At 41.5% G+C, this 12328-nt stretch overlaps 2 protein-coding genes across 2 annotated transcripts in view; both read left to right on the top strand.

The window, feature by feature from the left end:
* The first annotated feature begins 732 nt into the window (after positions 1–732).
* On the top strand, positions 733–7952 carry LOC139202753 (excitatory amino acid transporter 3-like). The gene is made up of 12 exons (XM_070832326.1): positions 733–853; positions 2105–2245; positions 2744–2836; positions 3550–3649; positions 3757–3799; positions 4062–4243; positions 4635–4742; positions 5162–5281; positions 5454–5648; positions 5803–5937; positions 6044–6160; positions 7883–7952. The coding sequence occupies exons 1-12, from the start codon at positions 733–735 to the stop codon at positions 7950–7952; spliced, it is 1425 nt and encodes a 474-aa protein (XP_070688427.1).
* A 1306-nt stretch (positions 7953–9258) lies between these two features.
* Positions 9259–12328, top strand: part of smyd3 (SET and MYND domain containing 3) — an 80673-nt gene continuing 77603 nt past the window's right edge. Inside the window, exon 1 of the mRNA XM_070831127.1 lies at positions 9259–9431. Coding sequence (XP_070687228.1) covers positions 9271–9431 — 161 coding nt within the window. The 5' untranslated portion in view covers positions 9259–9270. The remainder of the gene's footprint in view (positions 9432–12328) is intronic.

Here is a 12328-nt window from a genome sequence, read left to right as displayed (position 1 = left end):
TTGTAATAAGATGAAGTTTTTCTTATTTTTTGTTGTTAAAGAAACACCGCCTCCCTGTCATGTTTCCTGTTAAAGCCATTGAAAACAGTTGTTTGTGAGCCTCCAGTCTGTCTCCTCCACAGTGGTACTGACCAATGCTCTTGTTCACGCAGTTAGGAGGAAATGGGCCAATCTTGGTGTTTAGAAATCTGCAGAGCTTAAAACTGCACCGGTGCAGGCTCAGTCATGTAGCCAAACATTTAGTTTGAGAGCCAGTTTACTCATCTAAGACACCACAATGAATAGACTGATCATTACATTGTGTATGGTCACATTTCCATGCCTCTTTATTGTAGAATACAGTTTGGTCTCTCTGACAGCAGCATGCATGTTTAGAGATGTGACACATTTATAAGAGAAGTGTAAACCCCAGTCTGTCTGACATGAAGCTGGTCACCAACTACCTGATAACTGAGGACTGCACTTCACATCATTCACACTAACTGCCTCATGTTTAAATGTTGAATCTCGATTAAAGTGAGCTGCTGACACTGACTGAGGTCTGGGGGGGTCGACGGGCTGTTGAGGGTCATAGATTGCGGGTCACGTGATTCTCATCATTTTTCTCTCGTGTTTGTTGTTTTAAAAAAACAGTTAGTTTCGAATCCTGTCTCCTGGTGAGCAGAGAGCGGCTCACACAGGTCATCTCGACAGGCAGCGCTGGCCGGTGCCACTTAGTGAAAGTGCATGAAAATGGAGGCTCCTCAGGAGGACACGGAGGCTGACCAAAGGTCAGCTGACAGCAACAACACCTGCTGCAGCTTCTTCTTCAGGAACATGTTTCAGGTGGCCAGTCTGGGCGCTGTAGGCCTGGGTGAGTGTTGAAGGTAGCTGTAGCTCATGTTACAGCCGACATGAGTCCTGCATTAACTAAAACAGTCATTTCTAACTGGTACGTCAACTCAAACCTTTTCTTCCTTTAAGGGAAGACGTTGGCGCTAAAGCACCTGTCATTGAGTGAACATGGCAAACAGATGGCCTTTGTCTGACCCCTTGTTAAATAACTAATAATGACTAGATTCAAACGCCACATGACGTTGCCAGGGTAACGCACTAGACGCCGGGGCAGTGGGCTAACTGTGCTAACGGTAGCTAACGTGAACAGCGCCATCTGGTGGACAGTGTGAACGGCTGCTCTTGCCTACAGGATGAAGGCCCAGTGATGATGATGATGATGGTGATGGTGATACAGAGTTTACGCACAGACTGCAAACATGTGAGGACTCTGTGTGACAGTAGAGGTGTAAGATTAGAGGCTGGATTATTAGTTTTATTCCATATTTTTTTATTGAAGAAATGCAAAAAATACAAAATGTAAGCTTTCAACTGATTATGTTTAGAATGTGTAGCAAAATATAAAAAGATAATATGAACTGAAGGTAAATAATTTGGAAAATTACAATGATCTCGTTTAAAGGGACATTACCACACTTTGTGCCAGTTTATACTTTCAAAGTGTGAATTCCAAAAAACTTTTCCTTTGGTTTTGAAGCTCTTTCCTCATGTTTGTTTGTACATTTTATGTCTGTTAACTTTATCCCACCAAATCTCTGCTCCTGTCAAGTTGTATATAGGCAGTTCAATTGCATGACAACAGATATCAGACAATGAATATCCTGTGACTTCAGCCCTAGTTGTGATGCTGTGTTTCAGCTTGTTTGAGCTTCACCGTGCAAACTGATGAATGTGCAGTTTGATACTAGAAAGCTGTTTTCAGACTCATCTGCTGAATCGTCTGCGCTCACCTTAAACGTGAGTTTAAGAAGTGCGCACATCAGCGTGATTTTACAACTCGTCTGGGAGCCAGTCGTCATCCAATATGCAATTTATGGACGTATGAGTGAAAAAGTAGACTGAGAAGGAGGAATTCAAATAAAATAAAAATATAAAACATGTCTGGAGGACATCTTGATGAATTCACACCATGTGTTTTATGATAGGATGACAAGGTGTAACCCATTTCCTCAAAAACAGGTTCAAAGTTCTATTACTGTGTTTTGTGTTTTTCAGTTATTTCAAACCATTTATTTGCTGTAACTATAATATTTCTGTTATTTTCACACAGGGCTTGGTTTTGGCATTGTTGTCAAGACCTACCTCCCTCTTTCAGACCTTGACAAATTCTACATCGGCTTTCCAGGAGAAATACTCATGCGGATGCTTCAGTTCATTATTGTTCCTATCATTGTGTCGAGTGTGGTAACAGGTAATCCAAAGGTGTTTTTCTTGGTCTGTTAACTGTGACTCCAGGTTATCCATGTAATACACACCCAATTTGAAAAGGTGGTTTGGCAGATTTAGGCCCAGTACCTGTGAATTGTGTTCCATGTACAGTAAAGACAGTTATGTCGAATCTCTTTCCTGCCTCCTGAATCATTTGTCTGTAGATCATCCAGAGTAACTTGACATACAGTTCTCTGGAAAGACAAGCTTCCACAAACACATGTCCTGTTGCTCTTTTAGCATCATTGTATCATTTTTACATTTATCAGGGCAAAATTCTGATCCATCATATCTCTAATCACTAAAGCACTTAAGGTTTCATACAGCATACCTAAGGCCACATGTTACTACTGAAATGTAACAAACTGTTGTCCTAACTATGCCTTTATACCACAGTGATTTATCAGTATACACTCAGTATGTGACTTTGCTGGTCCTCTGGACTTTGGTTTGTATGTAACGTTTTCTATTTCTTTTTCAGGAGTTTGTGGCCTGAGCGCAGACACAAACAGAAAAATAGCTACACGTGCGACAGTGTACTTTGTCTTCACGACTCTTATGTCTGTGACTATAGGTAAGAGAAATTCAATATTACATGAAATTATTTTTTGGTTACATTCACATTTTTTGTAATACACATCATAAAAGGTAATGCTGAGTTTATCTTTGGATACAAACAGCCACAGAGCAACTGTCAAACTATAAAAACATGAATGGTAATGCTCAAGCTGTAGTTGTGTATTTAGAGGTCCATTTGTCAGAATACAACAAATGTGTTAAGATTAAGATGAAGACGTTGTTCAACCAAATACGTTAGACTTAATGTTTTCACGCTGTTATCATCCTTGTACTTTTCATAGATCTGTTTTGCAGAAAAAGTTTAGTTGTGTCAGTTTTTTGTTTTATTATTGGGGTTTTTAAAGAGCCACAACACACAGCAGCAGATCTGGCTGGCATCTTGTATTTCCTCATTTTGTTTTCATTTCACACTTGAGTTTTTTTAAGTGAAATAAGAAGGTGAAAATCACACAAAGGTTTGCATGAGAAAGGTTATGTCCTACTGTTTGGAACAAACGTATGCGCTAAAAAAAAAAGAGACTAATAATGCACCAATTTATTAACTGTTCCTTTCCCTTTTTGTTTTTCATAGTTTTACACCGTGTAAACTTTGCAACGTCACGTTGTGAAGCACTATTGAAAGAATTGTTTTCATTCATTCTCAGCCCATATGGGACAGCAGTGGCACACATGCCTGTTTTGCCACTTACGCCTAAGTCTGTGTTCTAGGGTTCATTCTGGTGCTGCTGGTCAAGCCTGGGGCTGGCAAACATGAGCCAGATGGGGAGGAAGAGTTCTTCACTGTGGATGCCATGTTGGATCTAGTGCGGTGAGAAGAAAGAGACTTTCTGTCTGAGATTAGGCTGAAGTTCCTGTATGTGTCAACATTTACACGATGCTAGATGGTCGTGTTCAACTAGTTTTTATTCTTTATAGAAACATGATACCAGGGAACCTGATTCTGGTTTGCTTCCAACAGGTATGCTCTTTGTTCAAGTATGTTATATATCACCACCCGTTTCCTCGCTGTAACATTTATGTGAGCACATCATTCTCTTTTTCTTAGTACGAGACCACGAGGCATATTGAAACAGTCGTGCTGAATTCTAGCCTGGAAACGGTAAATCTTTTCCCCCTTATCACTGTGAAGAGTCTTTAAGACGTTTACATTTGCAGTGAGAACTGATGATACGTGAAGCTCTCTAACGGCTGTTCTCACTGAGCTTCACATCTTGTTCCAGAACGCCACTGAGGTGCGACTGGATGGCCACTATGTTGATGGAGCCAACTCGCTGGGCCTGATTGTGTGCTCCTTTGTTTTTGGACTGACCCTCAAGAAGATGGAGGAGAGAGGGAAAATCGTTGTAGACCTCCTTAACATCCTCAACGAGACCACAAAATATGTGGTTAACCTGATTTTGTGGTTAAGTGAAACAGGATAATCCATTATACAATGTGGGAGAAGAAAAGTCCAGATGTCACGTGTTGATTAATTAACAGAAACAGAGCACATGTCCCACAGTGTAGTGTGGAAGAGTCTAACTGAGAAAACATGGCAGTGCCTTTAACTTTTCTACTCTTAGTTAACATTTCTTATGTTTTTTAAAGGTTTTCAGATATTTATAGTTTTTCAGGTTTTACTTTCCAACACTGTGTTTTCCTAATCATATTTCCCTCCTCCCAAATGAGAGAAACAAAACAGGTCTTTCAGAGAGTGATATTGTAATAGTAATCAGACGGCCGTCCCAAATGTTTTATTTTTGAAGCCATTCAAGTAGTCCCTTCCTTTTTTGATTCTCTCGTATCCTCTCCAGCTACTGGCCAATAGGAGTGCTCTTCATGTCTGCAAGCTACGTTGTTGAGATTGACGACTGGGGTACTGTCTACAAACTGGGAAAGTTCATGGCTGTGGTTGTTATCGGGTGCGTTCTCCTTTTCTCATTCAGCCCTGGTACCAAAATACCAATTTGTTTCAGCAGCATCATGACATAAGTGAATGAGAGCCGGAGTTATTATCTTTATTATCTGCCAGCTGCTATTCAAAGTCACAATCCCTGATGGGGGTGTAAACCAGGTGGTAGGCCTGCCCAGCACACAGTCTAAACACAGAATGAAAACCTGCTATCACTTCCAAAGTGGTTGACATGTCTTTTAGTGCAGTGACTAACACCAGTCAACATGGTGGAGATGCTTCCTGACACTGTTAACGGCAGCAGAAGCAACAAAACACAAAAAGATGTTTCATCCATAAACCAGTCTAAAAAATACCAACGTTAAGTCTCCTACCTCTGCTGTGTTTGCTGTTGTCAGTCTTCATTGTGTGTCACATTGCGTGTTTCAGACTCATGATTCATGGGGTAATAGTTCTACCAATGGTCTATCTGCTGTGGGCGAGACAGAACCCCTGGGCAGTCATCAAGGGGGTTTCTCCTGCTTTACGCAGTGCACTGGTCTCGTCCCGGTGAGTGGAGCTGCCTGATGTTGATTCTATGTGTTCATCGTCAGCTTATTTTTATATTTATCATCAAAGCTGCCAAATGGTAAACAGCAATTAACATTTTTTATGGGTATTTTACTTTTCTGATTTCTGCTGTGTGATGAGTGCACTGAGAAAGGATGCATTGTGTTTTCAGCTCTGCCACACAGCTGCTCATTCTCCAGTGTTGTGAGAAGAGAAACAAGATCAACCACAGAATCACTGGCTTCATGCTGCCCATTGGGACCAATGTCAACATGGACGGAACTGCCCTTTATGAGGTGATGGCAGTGGTTTTCATTGCCCAACTCAACGACATCAATCTGAACTTGATCCAGATCATCACCATCGGGTAAGTCGCAATCAGATTCCACAGAAATGAGCATAGAAACGATGTCTGTGTTAATGGTAAAAAAGTACACCATATGGGATATTTATTTACTTGTGAAAATCATGGTACAGTTTCTTCAAAAATCCACTGAAGAGTCTGTGTGTTTGCGATGCAGCGTGATAGCAGCGGTGTCCAGCTTAGGAACAGCAGAGATCCCGTCGACAGAAGCAGTGATCACCTTCTTTGTTTTGACTGCAGTCGGTTTACCTGCGAAGGAAGCTTCTGTCTTGGTGGTTGTAGAATGGCTGCTGTAGGTTTAACCTGTAGTTTCAAGTCAGATATTCACACAAAAAAGGTTTTGGCAGGGATTGCAACAACTGCTGTCATTGTAGTTTACTGCTATTCGTGCCTTTCAGAGACCGCTGCAACACTATTGTCAATATTTTGGGAAATTGCATCGGCATGGCGCTTGTCAACCAGCTGTCCAAAAAGGAGCTGCAAGAAATGGAGGAACAGGATCGGGCCAGGACAAGGTACATTTGTAGAGAATGTGGGGTTTTCCAGCATTTCTCAGGCACAAAAATATATGCCAGTTAAAGAAAAGAAAGGTTTCAAGATGTCTTACAGCAAAAGTTTAATAGATCCCCACTGGACATCAGACATAGATGTTATGACCACCCACATATACTTACAGTGGAGATCGAAAGTTTGGGCACCCGAGATAAAAATTTGTATTAATGTGCATAAAGAAGCCAAGGAAAGATGGAAAAATCTCCAAAAGGCATCAAATTACAGATGAGACATTCTTATAATATGTCAAAAAAAGTTAGATTTTATTTCCATCATTTACACTGTCAAAATAACAGAAAACAAAATAATGGCGTCTGCAAAAGTTTGGGCACCCTGCAGAGTTAATACCTTGTACTGCCCCCTTTGGCAAGTATCACAGCTTGTAAACGCTTTTTGTAGCCAGTCAAGAGTCTTTCAATCCTTGTTTGAGGTATCTTCGCCCATTCTTCCTTACAAAAGTCTTCCAGTTCTTTGAGATTTCTGGGCTGTCTGGCACGCACTGCTCTTTTAAGGTCTATCCATAGATTTTCAATTATGTTGAGGTCAGGAGATTGTGAAGGCCATGGCAAAACCTTCAGTTTACGCCTCTTGATGTAATCCACCGTGGATTTTGAGGTGTGTTTAGGATCATTATCCATTTGTAGAAGCCATCCTCTCTTTAACTTCAGCTTTTTCACAGATGATGATTAGCGTCCAAAATTTGCTGAAATTTTATTGAATCCATTTTTCCTTCTACTCGTGAAATGCTCCCTGTGCCACTGGCTGCAATACAACCCCAAAGCATGATTGATCCACCCCCATACTTAACAGTTGGACAGAGGTTCTTTTCATTGAATTCTGTGCCCTTTCTTCTCCAAACGTACCTTTACTCATTCCGGCCAAAAAGTTCTATTTTAACCTCATCGGTCCACAGAACTTGTTTCCAAAATGCATCAGGCTTGTCTATATGTTCATTTGCAAACTTCAAACGCTGATTTTTGTGGTGAGGACGTAGAAGAGGCTTTCTTCTGATGACTCTTCTATGAAGACCATATTTGTACAAGTATCTCTTTATAGTGGAATAGTGTACCACAACTCCAGTGTCTGCCAGATCTTTCTGGAGGGATCGTGCAGTCAAACGTGGATTTTGACTTGCTGTTGTCACAATCCTGCGAGCTGTTCTGTCTGATATTTTTCTTGGTCTTCCAGATCTTGCTTTAACTTCCACTGTTCCTGATGACTGCCATTTCTTAATTACATTCCGAACAGAGGATATTGGTATCTGAAAACGCTTTGCTATCTTCTTATAGCCTTCTCCTGCTTTGTGAGCGTCAACTATTTTCAGTTTCAGTGTTCTAGACAACTGCTTAGAAGAGCCCATGGTGCTGATTCTTGGGGCAAGGTCAGATGAGTCTGGGCATTTAATGCCTTTGAGATTGACATCACCTGGTCTTTCCAGACGATGACTGTGAACAATCCATGACACTGTCAGGTCTCAGCTTTCCAAAGGGGGCAGTACAATATTTTGACATATTATAAGAATGTCTCATCTGTAATTTGATGCCTTTTGGAGATTTTTCCATCTTTCCTTGGCTTCTTTATGCATATTAATACAATTTTTTATCTGGGGTGCCCAAACCTTCGATCTCCACTGTATACAGTTAGTAGCAGAGCAGTGATGGCCGTGTTGTGATTTGTCTGGGTAGGACGGCTCCCTGTCTTGCTGAAGATGAGGACTCTTTCAGCACCTTTGGATCTTCTGTGACTATGGCATGATTCCCCTCATATCCACCCAGACATGTGGTGCTTCCAAGACTTCATCACAGCAACCAGGCATCAGCAAAGGAAACAGGACTGACTCTGTAAAGTTCTCTGCAGTGTCTCAAAATGGTGGCATCCCTTTGGTCTTCTGTTATTATTAGTGTGTATTTGACCTACTTGGTATAATATGTACATTGTTTTGTATTTTACAGTTGCGCTGTAGTTGAGCATGAAAGCTTAATCTTGTGCTCTGAAATATCAGATTGACAAAATAAGTCTTTACATGTAAGCGGGCATTTTCTGTCAAAGATGTGTAGTTGCCTATAATAGATGTCCAATGTAGTAATAGATGCAATAGATGTGGTTTTTGAATTGAATTGATGTAACAGATGTACTTATTCAATTAGATCATTTTGAAATGAATTGAAATGATCTATATTAATATGAATTGGTAAATAAATAATTAGAATGTTTTTGTAATGTGTGCAATGTTCTTCAATGTCCAAGGGGTAAGGAAACATCTGGATTTAGACAGACAGAGGTCACGCCATGTTACCCGTGCTCAGTGAATGTGATGTGGCTCCATCATAGTTTGTCAGTTTGCTGATTAGCTTAAACTGTGAAGACTAATTTTTCTCCTGTAAAAAGTTCTGAGGAAAAGAAGCGAATGGTACATCCTCCAAAAGTCATCTCTCTAAAATAAAAACCGAACACCGCAGGACTGTTGGATGAACTACTGTTGGTAATAATAATAATAAGGATGGAATGATAATAAGGATTACACGTTTTTTTTTTAAATGTTGATGTATGTATGTGAAAGTTTTAATGTTTCAGTCATTTTATTAGCAGGAAGATTAAACTCAGAGTAGTCCAATCAAAATGTCTTTGTCTCTCTTATATCAGTTAAGTATTTGAGAAAATTCAAAAAGTTACAAGAACTCTATGAGTCAAAATGAACACCTACAGTACAGTGCAGCCAACCAAAGCCTTGCTGGGTGTATTTTTTAAAGAATATTGAAATGTGTTGCTTTCACTGTGTTAATCATACAGAGTTTGGTTTGAGAACAGCAGTCCAAGGACAGCTCTGGTTCTGATCCCTGTTTATTAAGTGCCCTTTCTAAATATCTTCTTATTGCACTTTCCTTACTATTGATCTTATTACTCACTTATCCGCTAGCTCACTGCAGTAGCAGAGAAAAAGAAAAACCGACAGTTCACATGTGAACGAAGAGCGACGGCGTGTACATGCTGGTGACGCCATGACGCACCGTGCGCGTCACGGCTCTTTCACGGATGTAAACAGTGGCCGCTTCACGTGGAGGCAGAACCGACCATGGCACCGAAGCTGGAGCGTTTTGTCAGTCCGGGGAAAGGTAACGGTGTTCGGGCGACAGCCAGGATCAGGAGAGGAGAGCTGGTGTTCTCCGCAGAGCCGCTGGCGTGCTGTGTGTCCAACAAACTGTCCAGACATGTCTGCCAGCACTGCTTCACACGGTAGGACAGCACGTCCTCTCACTCACTAGCAGCACATCCTGCCCCGAAGAGTAGAAATTGCTCGGTAGTGTGATGTTCAGTGTCCGGGCAGATGGCTTACAGACTGTAGAGTATAAGGACATGTTTGTGCCACTGTGAGCAGGTGAAGTAGATCCTATTCACACCACATCCATGTCTGATATGTTAGCCCCCCCCTTCCCTGTTAGTCTCTATGTGTCCTATAGCCTTTATATACAGTTCATGCTAGAGATGTGTCGATCCTTTTCCCTATTCCTGCAGTAGATGAAGGAATTCATCTACTTTAATGTACATCAGTAGGTGCAGCTGGGTTCTTCAACTGGTCACTAGGTGGCACTGCTGCTCTGTTAAGGCTTCAGAGGGACACTTCATTGCTATGTGATCCATGTGGTGTGCTGATAAGCTTGTATTTGAATCTCACAATTTTAAAGATCTAACAGTAAAAATTCCCCCTAAATGTGATGATTACACGTGACAGCTCTTAGTGAAACTGAATCCATCAATGTTAATGTGGAGACTCCAACACTGCTGCTGCTCTGTACAGGTGATCTTTATGTAGAAGGGTTGGTTGCAAGGCCCAAATGAATGAGGATTATGCACTACTAATTAAAACACAATATCAACTGAGGGAAGCCTCAAGGCGGGTCCCGCTATATTGATACGTGATGTTGAGACAGGGTCCTTGTGTCAAAAACTCCCTTTAAGGATTTCATTACCTCTGTAATATTCATATTCCTTAATGTGTGTCAGTCAGATACACAGCACTGTGCAAAAGCCTAAGGCAGATGTGAGGAAATGCTGCAACGTAAGAATGCTTTCAAAAATATGAAATGTAATTGTTTATGTTTGTAAATTTACAAAATGTAAAGTGAGCAAACAGAAGAAAAATCTAAATCAAATCAGCACTTGGTGTGACCTCCCTTTGCCTTCAAACAGCATCAGTTCTTCAGGTACACTTGGACACAGTCACGGATTTTGTAGGATCATAGTCAGGTTTATCATTAAGCAGTTATAACAAACAGGTGCAAATCATCAATTTCCTATATAGGTAGAAACACAGTCATAGACTGAAACAGAAACAGCTGTAGGAGGATTAAAACTGGGGGAGGAACAGCCAAACTCTGCTACCAAGGTGAGGCTGTGGAAGACAGCTTCATGTCTCAGGTCATCATGTTCAGACTGAACACAGCAACAAAACACCAGGTAGTTCTACTGCATCAGCAAGGTCTCCCCCAGGTAAAGATTTCAGAGCAGACTGGGGTTTCAACACGTGCTGTTTAAGCTCTTTGGAAGAAGCACAAAGAAACGAGCAGCGCTGAGGACCGTAGACGCAGCGGTCGGCCAAGGAAACTTCAAAGATCAAAGACGCATTAAGTTTACTTCCCTTCAAAATCAGAAGATGTCCAGCAGCCATCAGCTCAGAAGCAGCAGAAACCAGTTAGCCAGGTACACGATCTACTGTCTGGAGAAGTCTGGCCAGATCTCTGACGTGGAAACATGGCCAAGAGACTCAACTGTGCATGAAAACAGATGAACTGGGGTGCAGAGAAATGGCAGCAGGTGCTCTGGACTGAAGAGTCAAAATCGGAAAGATTTGGCTGCAGCAGAAGGCAGTTTGTTCACTGAAGGGCTGGAGAGCAGAACAATAATGAGTGTCTGCAGGCAGCAGTGAAGCTGGTGGAGGTTTCTTACATGTTCTGGGCTGCATTTCTGCAGCTGGAGTTGGGGATTTGGTCAGAGTTAATGGTGTCTTCAGTGCTGAGAAACACAGGCAGATACTCATCCATCATGAATACCATCAGGGACGCGTTTGATTTATCCTGCAGCAGGACAACAAGCCCAAACATACAGCCAGTGTCATTAGGAACTATCTTCAGTGTAAAGAACAACAAGGAATCCTGGAAGTGATGGTGCCCCCCCCCCCCACACACACACACACACAGAGTCCTGATCTCAACATCATCAGTCTGTCTGGGATCACATGAAGAGACAGAAGGATCTGAGGCAGCTGAGCTGAGGCAGAAGATCTGTGGTTCGTTCTCCAAGTAATATCTTTCAAATATCTTTGAAAGCATTTTTACTTTTACAGCCTTTCTCCAAGACTGCCTTTCGACCTATGCACAGTGCTGTATACTGTGTGAAGATGTAACTTTGTCTGCTGTAAGAGCCAATCTTTTTATACCATGCTACTGTGCTATCTCTGTAATATCTCTTGATCTATAAACAGTCGGTCAATTGATTTTATATAGTAATCATCCCATCTCCCACGGCTTTTTCATAGACATTCTGTATGTACCTTGATGTGATGATGCGTCCTCTGTTACATCTCATTTGCTTGTGATGTTTGTCCAGCTGGATGCTAAATGGAAACACTGCAGATTTCTCTACTGCAGCCAACTTCATCAAGCTACACAGATGTATTTGGACTTAATGAGACTGGGAAGGAGAGACAAGTTAGAGCTCTGATTTCTGCTGCAGGCGCTGCAAGGTGACTGAAGGGTAAATTACTGTGGGCTATATACAGTGGGGCAAAAAAGTATTTAGTCAGCCACCAATTGTGCAAGTTCTCCCACTTAAAAAGATGAGAGAGGCCTGTCATTTTCATCATAGGTACACTTCAACTAAGAGAGACAGAATGGGGGGAAAGAATCCAGGAAATCACATTGTAGGATTTTTAATGAATTAATTGGTAAATTCATCGGTAAAATAAGTATTTGGTCACCTACAAACAAGCAAGATTTCTAGCTCTCACAGACCTGTAACTTCTTCTTTAAGAGGCTCCTCTGTCCTCCACTCATTACCTGTATTAATGGCACCTGTTTGAACTCGTTATCAGTATAAAAGACACCTGTCCACAACCTCAAACAGTCACACTCCAA

The sequence above is a fragment of the Pempheris klunzingeri genome, chromosome 1, assembly GCF_042242105.1.
Source record: "Pempheris klunzingeri isolate RE-2024b chromosome 1, fPemKlu1.hap1, whole genome shotgun sequence".
In the NCBI taxonomy this organism is placed as follows: Eukaryota; Metazoa; Chordata; class Actinopteri; order Acropomatiformes; family Pempheridae; genus Pempheris; species Pempheris klunzingeri.
The sequence above is the reverse complement of the archived record's forward strand: the minus strand, read 5'-3'. Positions and strand labels throughout refer to the sequence as shown.

Coding starts and splice junctions, on each gene's coding strand:
- LOC139202753 (XM_070832326.1), top strand. CDS start 733: ATGGAGGCTCCTCAGGAGGACACGGAGGCTGACCAAAGGTCAGCTGAC. Junction 4,743..5,161: donor ATGGCTGTGGTTGTTATCGG/GTGCGTTCTCCT, acceptor TGCGTGTTTCAG/ACTCATGATTCATGGGGTAA. Junction 5,938..6,043: donor GTGGTTGTAGAATGGCTGCT/GTAGGTTTAACC, acceptor CGTGCCTTTCAG/AGACCGCTGCAACACTATTG.